The sequence below is a fragment of the Pundamilia nyererei genome, unplaced genomic scaffold, assembly GCF_000239375.1.
Source record: "Pundamilia nyererei isolate P.nyererei 1_Seehausen unplaced genomic scaffold, PunNye1.0 scaffold00107, whole genome shotgun sequence".
NCBI lineage: Eukaryota > Metazoa > Chordata > Actinopteri > Cichliformes > Cichlidae > Pundamilia > Pundamilia nyererei.
This window is the reverse complement of record NW_005187508.1, coordinates 2,038,865-2,056,708: the sequence shown is the minus strand read 5'-3', so window position 1 is coordinate 2,056,708 and position 17,844 is coordinate 2,038,865. Positions and strand designations below refer to the sequence as shown.

The following is a 17,844-nucleotide window of genomic DNA, read 5'->3' as shown; positions in this document are numbered from 1 at the left end:
AAGACAGAATGGGCAGTAAATACCATCTAAATAGCAGGCATACATATGTATGGTCTCTCTTACTCACGCAGGCACACAGAAGGCCAGTTGTACGCGGCCATCCTGTTTGCATCTTTCTTAACAATGACTGCTGTCATGGATATTATAAGAGATGACTGTTTTAAGGACTAGCACTGGAAAGTGATGAACACCACCAGCACACACACACCAACAAATGAGCTAATCTGAATCATGGGCATTTGTCCGGTAAGCCTCGTTTCACATCTCACACTATGAGCCTTTGTTTCTGTTTTGTTTTTTCCCCTATAGACAGCCACGGCTGCACAAAAGGATAAACATTTCAAAGGGCCGATGCTGTGAATAGAGTCAATGATTTTCAATGTGTATCTGCAGGGTGGAGAGCCCAGATGGAGACAGGGAGAAGGGAGAAAGCACAATGCCAGAGTGGACAGATTGATGGTAATAAAGCTGTGGTGGATGGCGAAGCAGTCGATCCACATGCAGCGAAACAGTCTCTCTGCCTGTCTGCCTCTGCACAAACAGTCATCCGCAAAATACCTGCAAACATCCACACACTTTAAATAACTAGTTAGGGCTAAAATGGTGCACAACTGACTCACGGTTTTATTTCTAAATGGAGCCAATAAGAGAAAGTGATTGAAGTTCACAAAGCTTCAACAAATCACAAACGTGCCTCGCACAAAGCAAAAACTGTTAAGCGGGACAGGCGTGTCAGAAGTCAGTGAGGCTCGTAGTTCCAGTGTTTGCCACCGGAGGGCTTGCAGCAGACTGCAGCATTCTGAAGAGGAGTGTGGAGAGAGGGAGCGAATGGGTCCGCATAGTGCCGATCAGATGACCTCGCTGCTGCAGTTAATGTTCTCTGGCGCTCAGACACAAGGCTAAGGCTCTCCCTCATACCGCGGGGCTGTTGTACAACAAGCTGTTGTGGTGGTAGGGGTGGTGTTGTTTGAGGAGTGCGAGTGTGGTTGTGTGTAAGTGTGTATGCAGGAGGGGAAAAGATTAGGGGAGTGGAACAAGAGAAGGTGCTCCTGTGAGGGGAATGAGGGAGCGTGACACCAAGAAGGTAACATGTTTCTAAAGCACTGCTCAATTTCTGTAATCCGGTCTTTCTTTCTTCTATACCCTTCTCCCCATATTTCTCCTTTTTCTTTGCCTCCTTTCTCTTTGTCCCGCTCTCTTGCCCTCTGCGTCTCCACCCCCCACGCACTTTAATTTGCCCCCTCATTTCTACTGCCGCACTTGCCCCCCTTTTTCTCTACCTCATACCCCCTCTCCCTCCCTCTTCTCCCTTTCTCTCTCTCTCTCTCCCTCTCTTCTTTTTCTCTCTGCAGTGCAGCACAGTGATTATCATTCCTCTCACAGAGTCAGGCCTGATAGTCAGATACTGCTGAGCACCCTTCTACATCACCTGCTTCTAGAGGGAGCAATGGAGAGCGAGAGACTGAGACAGAGGAAAGAAGAGAAAGGATGAGGGGAGGGAAAGAGGGAGAGAAGATCGGTGAACTGCAGAATGAGGGGAATGAAAGAAGAAAGGGGAAATGAAAGGGGAGAAAGTGGGGGGTGAGGGAACAAAGGGTGAAGGAGAGCAGAGAAACATGGGAAGGGAGGGAAAAAGCAGAAGCATGGATAAGGGAGGATTGCTGTTACTGCAGAGGTGGTCCCACTGCAACATACATGTTGCATAGTTATAGATGTGTTGTCAGTGTGTGTTAAAGTGCACACTTGCAAGTGTGAGTGTGAGCAAGCGTGGCTGAAGTGCGCATTTACGGCATCAGCGTGGAAGCTATGAATGTCTGTGCGAGTGCGTGAGTGTGCGCTGTGATAATAAGGCGCCTTGACTCATCAACATCACTGGGCCAGACAGCTGAAGAAATGCCACTCATATTGCTTCATCCCTCCCTGAGCTGAGTTTCAACCTGCTCCAAACCATTTTGTGCATTCTGCAAATGCCACAACAGTCCGCATCTCTCCCTCTGAACGACATTCTTCATCTCTTCTTCACTTCTACTTCAGACAGTCTGTGGTCATGCCGAGTCTTTTCCTTTTATTATTTTATATTTACCTCGCTACAAATGCTGATTAACAGACTTTTTTTTTTCCTCATCCCACCTTTGATCAGTTGTTCCATCCATCATCCGTCACTCCCTTCCACGTAGTCTCTTGACACATGTCTGTACCTGTCTGCTTGACCCAGCGGTGACACTGCGTAAGCAGGATGTCTGCTCTTTTCAACATAGCCTTAAGAAACTGCATTATGGCACTGGAAACGTCACTCCGTTACACCACTAAGGGCTTGAACAAAGTTGCAGATCATTTCTATATTTAAATAACCAGTTTAAATATATCATCATCAAATAAATTGTTAACCCGTCTGTCCTGTTTGCGCAGTAACTGAAAGATGCTTTCTGTCAGCGTGCTTCACTGTTTCCCCTCCTCACTGGCTTTGATGCATAACTTAACAGTTGACAGCAAAAGATTTCAGGAGGTTTTCTCATAAACTCTTGGAGATTTTATTAGGATCACACAAATTTTACCAATTAACTCATTTTCCAGTTAAACTTTAGTTTCATTTATTTTATTGGACTCTTTGTCATGATGAGAAAAGACAGAAGAAAAGAAATAGCAAAAAGTGTTGGAGTAGAAATGAACTTTGTTTGTGCAATTAGATTAAAAAAAACAACAAAGATATTCATGTGTTGTTGTTTTTTTCACCAACAAATTTCACACTTAAGGTGCTTGTAAAAAGAAAAAAATCCCTTACAGTTATGAAACAAGACATCTGGAGCCAGAGAATTTAAATGTTAATTAAAATGGTAGAAAACAATAGTAAAGAAAGGCAAGGAAAAGCAAGCTTTGAAGTTAAATGCAAGTCATGCAACATGTCATCCGTAGAGCCACTTTGTGTGAATCCACAGTGAAGAAGTGTCTCTGCATAAACGCCTTTTTCATGGCAGTTTAATCATGCAAGGTGTAAGGATGCCTGCTTTAAAGCAGTCAATGCAAGCTCATTATTTTTCAATAATATTTGCATTGTAATCTGGTCGCTGTTATTGAGTTCACTTATTCATTCCAGTATTCACTCTACTCTTAAAGTATGACCACATGCACGCTGGCTGTCTGCATTAGCACAACATGATTTCTAAACGGCAGCAAAACAAAAGAGCAGAAACAAAGGTCATTTTGACTGATCAGCATTCCGGATATGAAGTCTGGACTATACCCATGTGGTGTCAACAGGAGCATATTAGTTTTCAGTGTGTGCTCTGGTAGTATAGTGCAATATCACCTTACGTATTCCACACAGTTATAGCTGTAATAAGCATTAGGCTGACATTTTATCAGGTCTGGTATTTTTTTAGATAGTAAATAAACTTCCAGATTATAAGAATCGGGATAAAGTGATATTATCTGTTAATAAAAAATAGCTATGTTGAATAATCTGCACTTTTAAGGCATTTTTAATCCTTTCTCGTGCAACACTTGTCACAGTAGAGCTGGCGTATGAAGCTCGCCGGCCATCAGGAGCAATTTAGGGTTGACCGTCCTGCCCAAGGTGGAGGGACCAGGGACTGAACTGCCAACCCTCTGATTTATTTATTTTTTGACAACTTTGTACAGAACCAAAGAATAGATCGCTATTTACTTTATTCATTTGTATATTAAAGGCTTTTTAGAGCAATGTACTTGTTTAATCACTTGTTTATTTTTTTTAAATTGATTATTAAGTCATTACTCATATTATGCTTAAATGCCAGGGTTATTCTAATCATTCAAGAGGTCATCCTGCCCACTAGAGCTGCTAAGCCTCTTAAAGAATTCCATAAATCTGGTCTGTAATTAAGACTTTCAGTATCCCACATCAGTCACACAATCCAATTTTTGGCCTAAAAATATCTTATTTTACAAATATTGATGTACGCCATCAAACGTAACGTGTTCTCAGGATTAAATCACGATTCAAGGATCGCTGCCAGGGAAATTACACCGCGGCATCCCTCAGTCAACGTAAGGAAAATTTCAGGTGTCTGGAGGGAGCGATTACAAACAGGATGTTTGTTGTCTGCTTGATTGACGTTGGACTCAGTGAATAAACCGACTTTGGCCTGTTTCAAAAGAACTATATTAACAACACGGGAAAAACACTTTTTCTTTTAACATCCAGTTTTTTATTTTTAGCAAACAGCAATAAATACAAACATGCAGCAATATGTTGGGCAAAGACAGATGAAAGTATAATCCATCACAACACTTTTGATGCCGGGCAGTAGGACCGGCTAACGTCATTATGAATAATAAAGATAAAAATTAATCATCATCAACACTAGCATTTCCAGCTCTCAGTCGATAAATTTAATATTTGTTCTGTCACAGCCTGTTACATTTTACACTTCTTTTCATAGTTTTGTTTTTTTGAATAAAAAAAAGAAGCCACAAAGAAAAAAACCAATTATTATGGTCATTAAGTATGTTTAGCCGAAACCTAATTACACTGACTTTTATCAATTGTCAGTTCAGAAGTTAAAAGCTATCATCAACTCTTTTAATCAATAATGATTTTATATTATGTATCAGCATTTAAAAAGTCATATCAGTCAATCCGTCAAATGAATTATTTTACATTTTTTGGTCTGTATTTACTGAATGTGTCTCACTCTGCCTCCATGCAACATGATTTGAATAAATCTGTGCTCATGATGGGAATTTGTCCCCCTGTCTATGCACTGTTACAACCTAGTACACTTGGTTTCTAAAAATTAGCCGCAGTGGCTCTTCACCTATACAAAGATGATGTCAAACATCAAGGAGAACGAGCAGAGAGCCAAAGGGAACTGTGGCTCCAGTCCTACAACCATATTTGTAGTTTTGGTTTATGCATAAGCCGCATCCTGTCAGTTCATTATGCAGACCAGAGTGTACCAGGGCATAAACAAACACAAACACGGTCTCACATCCAAATGCTCTCTCTCTCTCACACACAGACACACACACACACACACAGAGAGAGAGACCAAGAATCAGATGTGCAGATACACACATGTGTTGAATATGCAGACACATGTAACAAGAAGAGAGGGAGACTGTTAATTAACTAGAGCTCGTTAATTCTCTTTGAACCGACAGCAAGGAGGTTTACACACTAATTACCTTGATGACTGAGCCAACCTGTGCACGCGCACACACACACATTCTACAAACACAGACGCACACGCAGGTGCGACTAGTCTCACGGGCTGACATAACACATCTTGCAGGTTTTGAAAGTCTCACACTCGTACACGGCTATCAAACACAAACATAAATGTGAGAAGTCTCACTCATATGCATATACACACACTCACACACACAGTCTGCAACACGGTTTTGCCCTGAAATGAAAGCTATATTAGGAACTCTTTTTTTTTTCTCTTCAGAGCTGCAAGATACAGATGGTTAAGTTTATTCTTAGTTCAGACCCATCATGCTTCCTTTTGATTCACTCTTTCGATCTGCCAGAAATAACTTCAGACCAACTTCCAGGATGGTCATATGTTTGTACAATATAGTTGCATTACATCCACACACACATATGAAAACATAATCGATCAAACACGGACACTCACACTCGCTCACTTTGCTGCGCAGATGAACGAAGCTCCCATGTCAGTATTGGACTGTAATGGCCCATGTCAGATTAGGGGGAAGGGGTTTTTTTTATGTCCTCCGTCAGACTCAATTAATACTTCATCAGGCATGAATTCATAGGCCACACTGGACCTTAGCCAGTTCATCCATGCGTGTGTTTTGAAACTAATAAATGTGTTTTCACATTCAGTTAATATTTGAGTATAGCACTATGTTACCTATTATAATAATGAGACTTTTTTGAAGTTCCTCCTCCAAATTAGAGAAAGTGCACATGCACACACAAAAGTGCTTTTGTCAGTCAGGTTGGAAAACATCAAGGAGGTTTTTCAGTGCAAAGGTAGAAGCTGGCAAAGAAGCAAGGAGAGAGTAGGAGACACTTCGCAGGTATAAGCAAAGAAGGCGGAGATGTGAAAAGCTTTTTAAGAAATCCATATTCACAAAAGAAAGATGTTCAAATGGTTACTGGGTAGCAGAGGGTGAGTGAGAGCGAAAAGGAAAAAGTGAGACGACAATGTGAAGTAGCAAGAGGAGCTGAGGCAGAATGTGTAGAGTGTGGAGTCATAGAATGTAATGACTAGAAGATGCCAAAATATGGGATTTGGCAAAAGAAAAGAAGCGAGGTTTGTCAATGAGGCTAAGGCAGTGGATGTGAGAAGACGCTGGAAAAGGGGGTTTGGGGAGTGCAGAGAAGTTATGGGTCAATAAAGCCCGCTGTGGGGAAGCAGAGAGGGACTCATAACGAGGTCAAGGACACATCATCGATCGCCACATCATAACGCTGACTGGCAAGGAGAAGAAAGGATTGAGGAGGAGATGGAGGAAGTGAACAGGAGTCACGGAGGACAGAGGGAGAGCTATGCTACAGCTGTGGAGAGGGGGTGACTGTAGAATTGGCCGAAGCGAAGAAGGGGGAGAAGCGGGAGAGAAGTAGAAAATAAAAAATAACAAGGATGAAGGAAAGAAAGGGGGCAAGTCTGGCCAGAAACAAGGTTAGAGGGAAATTGAATTAGACGGAATCATGGCTGAACAGATCAGATCTGTAATAAAACACACACAGAGGAGCAACCCGCACCAGTTTTGCAATAAGCTGCTGTAAATCAAGGCGTGCTCTGTGTTGCAAGCTGGATTTCTACACTTACACAGTAATCCTACCCCCTCTCATGTAGCTGACATGTTACATTTAAGCCACAGAGCTAAGAATCTCATATTCAGAAGTACAGCTCTAAGAAAAAGTTTGCTAAGCCTTTGGAAAGACCATGATCTCTACATTGATTGCCCATAAAATGTTATCTGATCTTCATGTGACAATTATAGACAACCGCAGACTGACTAGACTAGCAACACGCAAACAGCTGTGCTTTTCGTCTTTATTGAGCACACTAAGTAGTTGCTCAATAACCACATGAAGAGGACATGAAGAGTTTGTGTGCTGAATCAGATCTTTCGACACAGCAGCCTCAGCTTTATACTTTATACTTACTGCTCAATTAGCAAAGGTTGCTCACACGCTAACTTTCTTAGCATAGTAGCTAATATAAAACATATTGACAGTGTTATTGTTACTTGTCATCTCAATATACCTCTGTTTACTGACAGCTTTGCCCACCTGAAACAAATTACCTAGTTGCACAAAAGTACGATTATTACCTCTTTTCTTAAGTTGTGTATTTCCTCACTCAGGTAGATGTAACGGCACATCCTTGATGTTATTGAATACAATCAAAATAGAAGTGATTTTTATTTTATTCTGGACATTTTTCAGATTGAAAAGGGAGAAATGTCAACTGTGCAATTATACTGGTTGAAATATCTTCTATTGTGTAAGATAGAGAGCGTTCTTCTCAGCTGGGCAAGAAAAGAAATTAGCGGATTCAGGAAAGAGCTTCTGAACAGCGGACTGTGTTTTTAAAGTTGCCCAGTCATTTATTAGGGGGCAAGTTTGTTTTGTCAAAGCCATACATGAGAATATCTTTCTTTCTTTTTCCTGTTTTATATGCCTTGAACACGGGCATGCCCCTCTTGTGGCCTTGTGATCAGAAATTATTATAATTTTTCATCATTACTTTCATGAAATAAATCTGTGATCATGAAAACACATCCTGCCGTAATGTTGAGTTAATATTATTTTATGATCAGCAGTAGAAAAGTTTTGACAGCCTGTTAAGTGAATAGAGGATTTCTTTTTGTCAACACCTGTAATGTCGGAAAACACTTGTTATTACAAGTTCCCACATTTTCTTGGCAGCCAAACTATTTCTTACTCATGTTCTCGCTGACTCTTTACACCCAGCTTCTACTCATTTATCCACTGTTCCCTCTCTGAGCTGTTGCCCCCTGTTTGAATAAGTGGAAAAGAGGTTGAGCTGCTTCAACTAAGTGAACGCTCTAAAAAATACATTGCTACGTCTGTGGAGAGTTAAAATGAAGCCACCGAGGTTGCAAGAACTACTGGTTTTCCATTAGATTCCAATGTCTCGGCTCTTTCCTCACCCTTGCACGTGCCTCCCATCCCTGTTGTCTGAGTCACTTTTTCTCATCCCCATTTTATCTCAACGATGTTAAGAAGTGGCAGAAGAAACACGTGCTCCATTAATTTCCCGTTTCTCCTTAATTAATTTTGCTGTGTTCGCCTCTCATCTTGTCTTGTGCGTTCATTAGGTGAACTCGCTCAAATGTTTCTTTTCTTTCTGCGCGCGCTTGTGTGCCTGTTTGAAAGAAAAGGAAGATTTGGTACAGTCCGGACTTTTATTACAGCCCTCCATCAGTTTTTCTCCCCGATTATCCTGAGGTGACTTTCTGAGCTGACGTTTTGTCCACCCTAATCTGTTTCCGTCCTCTGCTCAGTCACTTCCTCCCCATACGCTGCATGTTTCAAAGCAGATTTAGGTTGAAAGGGATGTAATTTTGTGACCAGATAAATGAGTATGAAAGGGGTTTGTGGGGGAAGGGGGGTTATATAGAAATGGGCTTCCTGGTGCAGAGTGATCCCTTCAGGCCAGACAGCGTCGTTTAACTTTCACTGATAGCCTCTCAGCGTGAACTTATAACAATCTTTATCCTCTCTGTCTCGCCTCAAAGTGAAAACCGCTCCGCTAACTAGACTGGGGGTGATTAGAGCGTTAAAACTGGAGCAGGTGCGATGCTTAGTTTGCATGAATGATGTAATTCACTCCTGAAACCACTTACACTGTAAAACTAGATTATTTTTTATTGATGGGAGATGGTTCAGTGGTTTGTGTCGCAAGGATGCTTGCAACCTATTTTTGAAAGTTGCAGTTCTTATTTATTTTTTGCTATTCAGATATTAATAAATTTCTACATTATGATGAGTTGGCTTACTTCTAAACTAAGATAAAATGAAGGAAAACGCTTGTTAGATCTTTTGATATCTCATATCTCTGGAACTGGAGCCCAAAGAGTATGAGGATGTAAATTGTTGTGGATCATAAATGTGTAGTTTTACATTCTTATTTTTTTATTAACCCTTTAATGCCCAGTGTATTATATTAAAATGCATTTTTTAGACTTCTACATCATCTGTCAACCCTCCCCACTCCCCCGAAAAACCTAAATAAATCTCACAATACATTTTAAGCAATAAATAACAAAAATAGAGGTTAAAAAAATGCCAGGTGTAGCAAATGTGACATAAATTAAAACTCAAGCTTTAAGGGGTTAAATAAATGCAGTGGATTTTAGTAAGTAAGCTAGTGCGAATTCCACATACACAGCAGGATGATCTAGTAGAGACTGGCTTGAGCTGAATACGCTGCCTGTCATTCATTTTGAAGGAACATGTCACCCTTTGCGCCAGAGAGGCTGTATGAGCCTTTGGAGACACAGACAAGCCTTTTTAACTGGAAAGCACATGCACCACCGAGGCCTTTTTTGCAGTTTCAAAAGAGTTAACCACCAATCAGACTGAAATTTAATGGCCTCTTCCTTTGTGCATGTTCCACCATTCCAGCACATTTCCGAAAAATCTGACCTGCCAGTATTTGTATCTGAGAGACAGACAGGAAAACGGAAGGCCTTCACCCCGGCTTTTGCTTTAGTCAAAAGCATAAAATCTGTGCATGTCCGTTTTTTCTTGCTGTCAATGAGAAAGATGTAAAATGTCACCAGACTCATCATTTAACTCAATGTTGTTTGTGAGCTTGAACTTTATATTACCCAGCTGCTACTACTAGGCACCATTCCAGATTGAAAAGAAACTCTCTCTGGCCCGTCCAGAGGTTTGTAAACATCAACCATGTCCAGAAACCTTAATCTAAACTGGGATTAAAGGCCAACTGAAAACTTTGAGGGAGTGCCATGATTGGTTGATAACTATTACCCTGCATTGTAGCAGCTAAGCCCATAATCAAGGCGAACATCCTCTGATAATCCCAATATGTCTTTGCAGACCCCTGCCCAACAGCCTAATCCTCAGATTTAGAACCTCAGATTAGGAATACTGGATGATTAATCTCATATTGTGCGTGTGTTTCTGTCTGTTTTCTGCAGGGGACCCTTCGCCGGGTGACCTTCTCGGTAGTGAGCCAACCACAGGACGGTGGTTGCTATGACAGTGGCCTGGAAGACTCGGAGACTCCGAGTAGCAAGAGTTCATCAGGGCCTCGGTTGGGAGCCCTGCCACTTCCAGAGGAAGGCTACGAGCGAACCACACCTGAGGGCAGCGTAGGGGAGGAGGAGCATGTGGAGAATGGTACACGCATGGCGCATTAGAGCTCAAAAAGGCCGAGCGATGCATTTACTTCTATATGTTTTACTTTGCTTGGACATGTTGATAGACACTATCTATGTCTCTCATTTTCTCTTTCCCTATTTCTCTCTCGCACCCCCTCACCTCCTCTTTCTATGCCATAAAAACACACAATAACACTTTCATTAAAACCTCGGCTTGCTGTCAAGGCCTCGGGAATCTTTTCAGTCTTTCACATGATGGAAATCTGTTTTATACAAAAAAGCATTTGTTCTGTGTGTGTGTCTGTGTGTCTCTGTGTGTGCATGCACTTGTCCCACATATACAGAGTGTTTCTGAGTAATATGTGAAGGTTTTTTTTTAATAAAAGCTAATGTGTGTTAGTATGTTATGCCAGAGAACCATACCTGGCCTTGTCCAAGCATCTGCTTCACCAATGAAATTGTGTTTTCACCTTTTTGTGCAAAGTCTTTGTCAAGGATGGCAAGCGACAAAAAAAGTTATTCTTTTGATCTTTTCACTCGTCTTTCCTCTGTATATGGTCATGCCAGGGCTGCAGCAACATCGGCAACAAGCCAGGGTCACTGTGACCTTGGTGAATAACTAGTTCTGTGGCTATCAGTGAGTTTCCAGTTCAATGCTGCTTCTTGCCAGTGTGTGAAATTTTGTTGAGTTTAATAAGTTTTTGTCACGGTCAGATGGAGAGACGAATTGAACAGAGAATTCATTGTGTTGGCTTTAATTATACTGCACAAGTATGTTCTTGTTTGGTTTCGCATGAAGTTACTGCTGCCGCTCTACATATTCAGTAAAACTTTGCTGGCAGATTACAGCAGAGATATCTAATTTCTTGCGGTAAATTCAAGTGAAGCCAAAGTTAGAAGCTTTAACAGGAAATGAACACATTACAAGACATGAAAAGACAAACGACTGGTTTTGCATACATAAGGCTACAATACATCAGCATTAAATCTCTGGTAGTCTTGCTAACCTTTGGAAAAAAGCACTGGAGGAATGTTACAAATACACATCCAATCAATTCCTTCCACATAAAGAAATTTAGTCTTGCCATTCAAATTCCTGCTGATGAATTTCCTTTTCTTTTCAGTATTTTTTTCTTTTTCTTTTTTTTTTTGCTTTGACCTCAACTTTTACCTTTAATGTAATGCTGAACCGCACCTGATTTTTTTATGCATTCTTTGGATGTCAGCAGTTTTTCTTTTTGCTCCAGCAGCATTTTTCCTTTAATTCAACCCCCTCCTTTGCAACCTTTGTCTAAAACCATCTTTTTAAAGCTATTTTCTGTCTTCCTGTCTCATTGTTCAACTCTCCTTTCTCTCTGGTACTTTTTATTTCCTTGTCTCCTCATCATTTGGTGGTCTAGTGTGTGGCACCGTGAGTCAGTTCATTGTGACATTCCCCTTTCACTCTCTTTTCGCCAGTGTTTTCATTGTGATATATTACTTGTTAAATTAAGGCAGAGATGTCATTTAACTTCTTTTGTTTCTTTTTTCTGTATCCAGATGCTAGACAGCTGCCAGATGTAGCTTTGACAGGGAAGTGTACCAGGGAGTGTGATGAGTTTGGCCATTCTGACACTTGTTGGATGCCTGTCCGCTCTTCGGCACGGCCGCGTCAGCGCCACGGCAGCGACCCACCACGACTCTCGACCTTTGCCCCCGGAGATGACAACAATAATCTTCGCGGTAACGACCATGAGAGTGACAGTGAGAGTGCGGGAAGCGCGGGGAGCTCCGAACCCGGAGTGGTCGTCAGTGGAGAAGGTCAGAGATTACCTCTAGCCAATGGGGATCCGCTTGGCACCCTGGGTAGGGGAAACCACAACAGGAATATGGGTGATCACAACCGTAACCTTCTTAACCGCAAGATGACTTCTGCATCCTACGACACATTTAGCAGTGCTGGTTTTGGGAGACGCCAACAAGAGGAGGGAGGGGGAGAAGGCCAAAACCCACCTGAGGTCATACCACTGACGCGGACAGGAGGGGACTACAAGACCACATCCTGCCTGACCTTGTCACGCCGTGAGGTCTACCTGTGACATCCTTGCAGTCCTCACCACTACTTCCTTTTCCGTAACAAGAGGGAGGATTAAAACTTCACTGGCAAGTCATCAGCGTGAAAGGACTTGGAACCTGGGAAGATGTGAAACTGTCAGAAAAGATGTTTTCCAAAAATACTTTTTGATTCTGACTAATATTTATAGGCCCTTAAATGTAGGAAAAAAATTGGATCAACTCCTAGGAGAACCCTGAACAGAAAGAACACTTTCTAAAGCATTTTTCTAAATACTGGTGAAAGTTACCTACAGGCAAAGCTCCTCTTATGACAATGTGGAGGAGGACAATCTTCTCTTCTTTTTACCTGAATCTGATGCATGCCTGACCCTATCCCACAGAGGGAACTGTATGAAGAAGAAAGAAGCGGAGACGGTGTAAATTCTGATGCTATAAATTCCTGAGTGCGTATAAAAACTGAGTCTACAGCAGACCAGATTTGGACTCAACTGGTGAGCCATCTGCTGAAAAACCACAGAGGTTTCATCCAGTCAAAACAGATTAAAAAAGAAGTGACGGGTCTTTGATTGAGTTATTTGAATCTAATTCAAACCAATCAATTTTTCTAATGTCTAATCAACTGTATCATAACACAAGAGGGGGATATTAACCAATCAAACTGCTCATGTCTTGAGGATTTTCTGTCATAAATAGAGCGTAAAGTACCGCCCGAGTGTGATCGCCGTAATGTTACACACTAGAAAAAAACGTCAGTTGTTTAAAACACATACGATTCAGAACAAACAGCAACAATGTGAAAACAGACTTTTCTTACAATCAAATGTAATTTTTCAGAATACAGTGTCCTCATAGTATGTCAGTAGTGCCACAGTATTCGGGCGTGTGTGAGAATATATGTTTATTATTTTACCTTTACACCCAGTCTGTATGTATATAGTGTATGTCAGTATTTGATAAAACAGCAGCGTTATCTCTCCGCTGCTGTCTTTCGTTGAGTAGACTGGGGTGCTTAGTTCATTGCACATCTGCGGTATCCTAACGGTGTTCATGTATGATAAGTGCTCTCTCACGCACACGCGGACACATATGCACTCATACGCATGCAAGCGCTCATACACTGAGCATAGCATGTAAACACAAACATACAGTGCATTTACAGAATGTGGACGTGCATAAGGCCACCGTTTATGACACGAGTCAGTGGCTGTGTAACATAAAGTATGTAATAACCTGCATTAACTTTCATACAGAAAAAATTAAGAACAGGCAAACACAACACACACATACACACAGCATATTTAAACATAAGTCATATAAACTAAGTGCATAGTTCATGTGCACTATGTATGTATGTGCTTTTTTATCATAATTTTTTAACATTATCATTGAACTAGCTGTAGCATTTTGCCTGCTCCCCTCCATCCAGTATTTAAACATGAAATGTATTTAATAATTATTCATCTCTGACTGATGTGTGAGACTACATTAAAGGGAATTTCAGTGACATCTACTGTAAGTGACGATAGACAATGTGAAAACCGGAGCTATTCTGCTGTACGTAGGACTCATAGAAAAGACCAAACTTCTATAGCTTCTGTAAGAAAAAAAGGAAAGAAAAAAACTGCATGAAAGAAAGATTATGCTAACTTTTTTTTCCTCTCTTTTTTAAACCACATGCTTTTTTGAATACCACGCCTATTTGGATACATCTGTACTAAATGTGTGTGCTCGCGGGGAAATGGAGATAATGATTGCAGCAAGGGAGTTAGCTTCAGTGGATGAGATCGTTTCTTCTTTATCGTGGAGAGAGTTTGAAGTAACCTTGGGCCCTTTCGCTCACTTTGGCACAAAGGATGCCAGAGGCTATATATATATATATATATATATATATTAAAAAAAGAACATAGTGAATTGGGAACGTAAGACTTGTGCTGCGACCCGTTTCACCGCGCAGTGCTGACCTGAACACGCCCATACTGCTGTGCTGAACTGCACAGATAACAGACTCCTTCACATTTTGTCCTTCCCATCAGCTACTGCACGACTTCGACACACTCTGCTGCATTGGGCTAAAGAGTGGGTGTGGATTGAGGCCAACACATCTTAATTCCCATCATCAGTGTGTGGCTCAGTGGTGTGATAGGGATAATAGGGTTAGGTCGTCCCTGTGGTCTTAATGAGTTTCTTTTCTCCTCTCTTCTCCTCCCTTGATCTGTTCTGATCTCATTAATGTCTGGATAGAGGAATGTAGCACTGCTGGAAAATTGCTAGTGTGTCTCTTAATTTTTCTGGTTGTTTTCGGAACATAAGAGTGAACTAAGACATTTTTTTTTAAAAATGTGTAGTAAGGTTCAGCTTACTCACAGAGTCGCGGCTTGACTGTCACCTCACTGAAAGGTAACTGGACTGGAAATGAAGCAGGAATCATTGTGACACCTCCTTAGATTTTACAAGGATAAGAACAGCTCCGTGTGTGTGTGGATACACTTTGTATACCTGTATATATCTTTAACTTTCCAACTCTGTAAAAAACACTCTTTAGCTTCAGGTCCACTGATGTATTTACTCCCAAAGCCTTCATTACTCCCATATACCCCAATATGGCTGTTTACTGAGCTCTGTTTTTGATGGACTGTGCTGAGGATGTAACAAAATTCAAAGCCTAACATTTGGGATTTTTCGCTTCTTGGAGACTTCATGGGGATTGAAAACAATCATAATATCCTGCATGGTATGTTCTGAGAGACAAAAGGACACGTGCTCATTCTCTGGGAGAATGAGTTGAGATAAATGGTTTTCAGACCCTTAAAGGGCATCAAGAACCCGTGGAGAAACCAGTTTGTGAGTTTTGCAAAGAGACTCTTGAGACAGCCCTGCCTTTTAAAAGTGGCAAATATTTCTTCAAACTGCTGTTTTATGGCAGTTCCATGATGGCACCTTTCAAACACTTAAGAGTGGATTTAAGGGAACTTTATGTAAATGAATCTGTGTGGGTGTGTCTCTTTTTTTTTATACTGCACGTTTAAACATGAAGATGTTTCAGTCTACTGCGAAAATGAAGAGGGGAGAGAGACAGAGAAAGGCATCATGTCTGAGATCTGCCACCTACTAATCAAGACACTTTTGAGAAGAGACACTTCAGTGGACGCCATGTACCTGTCATCCCCCTTGTGCTGTTACCCTAGCCATGTACAAATAAAGTACACTGTAGAACAGACAACCGGAAACCATAACAAACGATGGCATGCTTAAGGTTCAAATCTGCACTTGATAAAAAAAGGAAAAAAAAAATGTTATTTTTGTTTTCCTCTTCTTTGTTTTCTTTACCTTTAGGAATTGGCTCTGTTTCTTTGCCAATTCCCCCCTGTAATTACATAATGAACTAATTGCATTTGCTATGATGTGGAAGAAGAAGAAGAGCTCTTGACGAATGGTTTGGTATGAAGATTAATCATGTAAAAGTTTGACTTTGACATTAAAAACTTCAGACATACCCATTGGCTGTTAGCACTGTCCACTCTGTTCTCAGATTATTTCGCACAGTAACAATGAGAGCAACAGCAGGTGTGACACTTGTAATGACACCAAGCAAAATAACTTGCAATATTTTTTTTTATCAAGAACTGAGCCAAATGTTGGCAAATTTATTCATCAATAAAGTCATTACTTACAGCGAATGGAAGCCTTACTTGAAAGTGGTACAAAACTGGAGACAAGGCCATCTTTATTCAAGGTCAGCTTGGTCCAAATTCTCAGTTTCATAACAGCAAGCTGCAGTTAAACACTTCAGAACAATTTTCTAAGCAGGCTGAAGTGTGGAGGTCATTCTCCCATTTACATCTTCCAAAGTCAAGAACGCCCAGTGAAGTTTAGCTTTTGTCTGCCTTCCTGTTGAACCAACAGCACCACTGTCACGCAATTATATGTCATTTTTGCAGCTGGCTGATATCTGAAAATTAGATTATCACAAAAAGATAAGTTTATCACTAAAAGGTGGAACAATCTATCAACTTTGAAATATTCTGCACTGGACCTTGTTACTAGAAAAGTTTAAAATGTAGAAGCAATTTGGATTTGGACTTATCTGAAAATGCTTCACAGGTGTTAACTGCTACAAAGATTAGCGTGAAGGACTTTAAAATGTCAAAACGAAAAAGAAAGGAAAAGAAAAATGAGAAATCTGTGTTTGGTTTGAGTATGCAATGCTGACACCAGATGGTCATGCGTGGTATGTCAGTTTCCTGGTAGAGCTTTTTCTCTGTGTCATAACCCCTTTAAACATGCAGAAGTGAAGTACAGTAATATTTTTAAGCAATTAAAGGCATTAACTTTACATTAAAAAACATGTCATTTTAATTCAAATGACTCTTTTCACTGAACCAAAAATATTTGCTAAAGATTTAGATGTAATAAAATATCAAAATATGATGTCCCTGAATCTTGGAAATGATCCTTTAAGAAAAGAAGGTTCTTCGAGTTTATGTGATACACAATATATTTTACATGATAGCTACGATAACTATTTAAACATTACTTTATTGTTCTTGAAAGGAATTGATAATTTCAGAAAACAAGCACATTTTAATATTTGAGTTCCCATTGTCAGGGGCATCGCAGCAATTAAAAGTTGAATCCTGCACTCTGCTCTGTTTTCCATTGTCACAGAACAGCATGTTTTCTCCTGAACTTTGAGCTGGTTACAGCACTCAGAATTTAATGCGTTCCTGTTTCACAATTAGATTTTCAAACAATTCCAACTAATTACTAAATTACTTTTGCTGTTTGACAACATTCAATTTAAATGCATCTTGTTTTATTTTTTCCTCGGGTGATGGCTTATAATAATCTCACATTTGATTTAAGGTTCAGTGAAAAAAATGTCAGTTGATGGGCTCTAAAGTCATATAATTGTGTGTCCTTATTATCATCATTTAGAATAATCGCTTGTATTACTATGCAAGTGTGTCACCCATTCAATAAAAGGCTGTTTTCACCTGGAAAAACATTATGAAGTGCTGACCTCAGTTTTAAGTTTTCAGGAAATAGCCACCTAGATGTATTTGCATTCCTCAGAGGACAAATTCTTATGTAGCTGGTAATAAAGTAATAAAAGCACACATTGATTAAATCATTTAAAAATATTAAAAACCTTCTTTGAAACATCAGAACCATCATATCAATCAACTTTTACTCATATAATAAGCACTAGCCATAAAAGGTTTTGTAAATGATAATTGAATAAGAAATTGTCTGTCATCCAGAAAAAGTGTTAAAGTTAAACTCTTCATTAAATTCAAGGGATACATCTGATGGATGTTCATTTTATTGATTTTATAAAGATAGAAGAAAGTGTTGCGATTGCGCCCGGTGAACTAAATCCCAGCATGTTAACCTCCTCGCACACTGCCCAGTAGTATATCAAGTGGTCTTTGGAGTTGTCAGGTGTTTTCAAGA

General features: G+C 40.3%; 1 protein-coding gene across 1 annotated transcript in view; it reads left to right on the top strand.

Annotated features, from left to right (window-relative positions):
* Positions 1-14,031, top strand: part of pcdh7a (protocadherin 7a) — a 38,515-nt gene extending 24,484 nt beyond the window's left edge. Inside the window, exons 5-6 of the mRNA XM_005741207.1 lie at positions 10,153-10,354; positions 11,875-14,031. Of these exons, the coding sequence (XP_005741264.1) occupies positions 10,153-10,354; positions 11,875-12,413 (741 nt within the window). The 3' untranslated portion in view covers positions 12,414-14,031. The remainder of the gene's footprint in view (positions 1-10,152; positions 10,355-11,874) is intronic.
* The last annotated feature ends 3,813 nt before the right edge of the window (positions 14,032-17,844 follow it).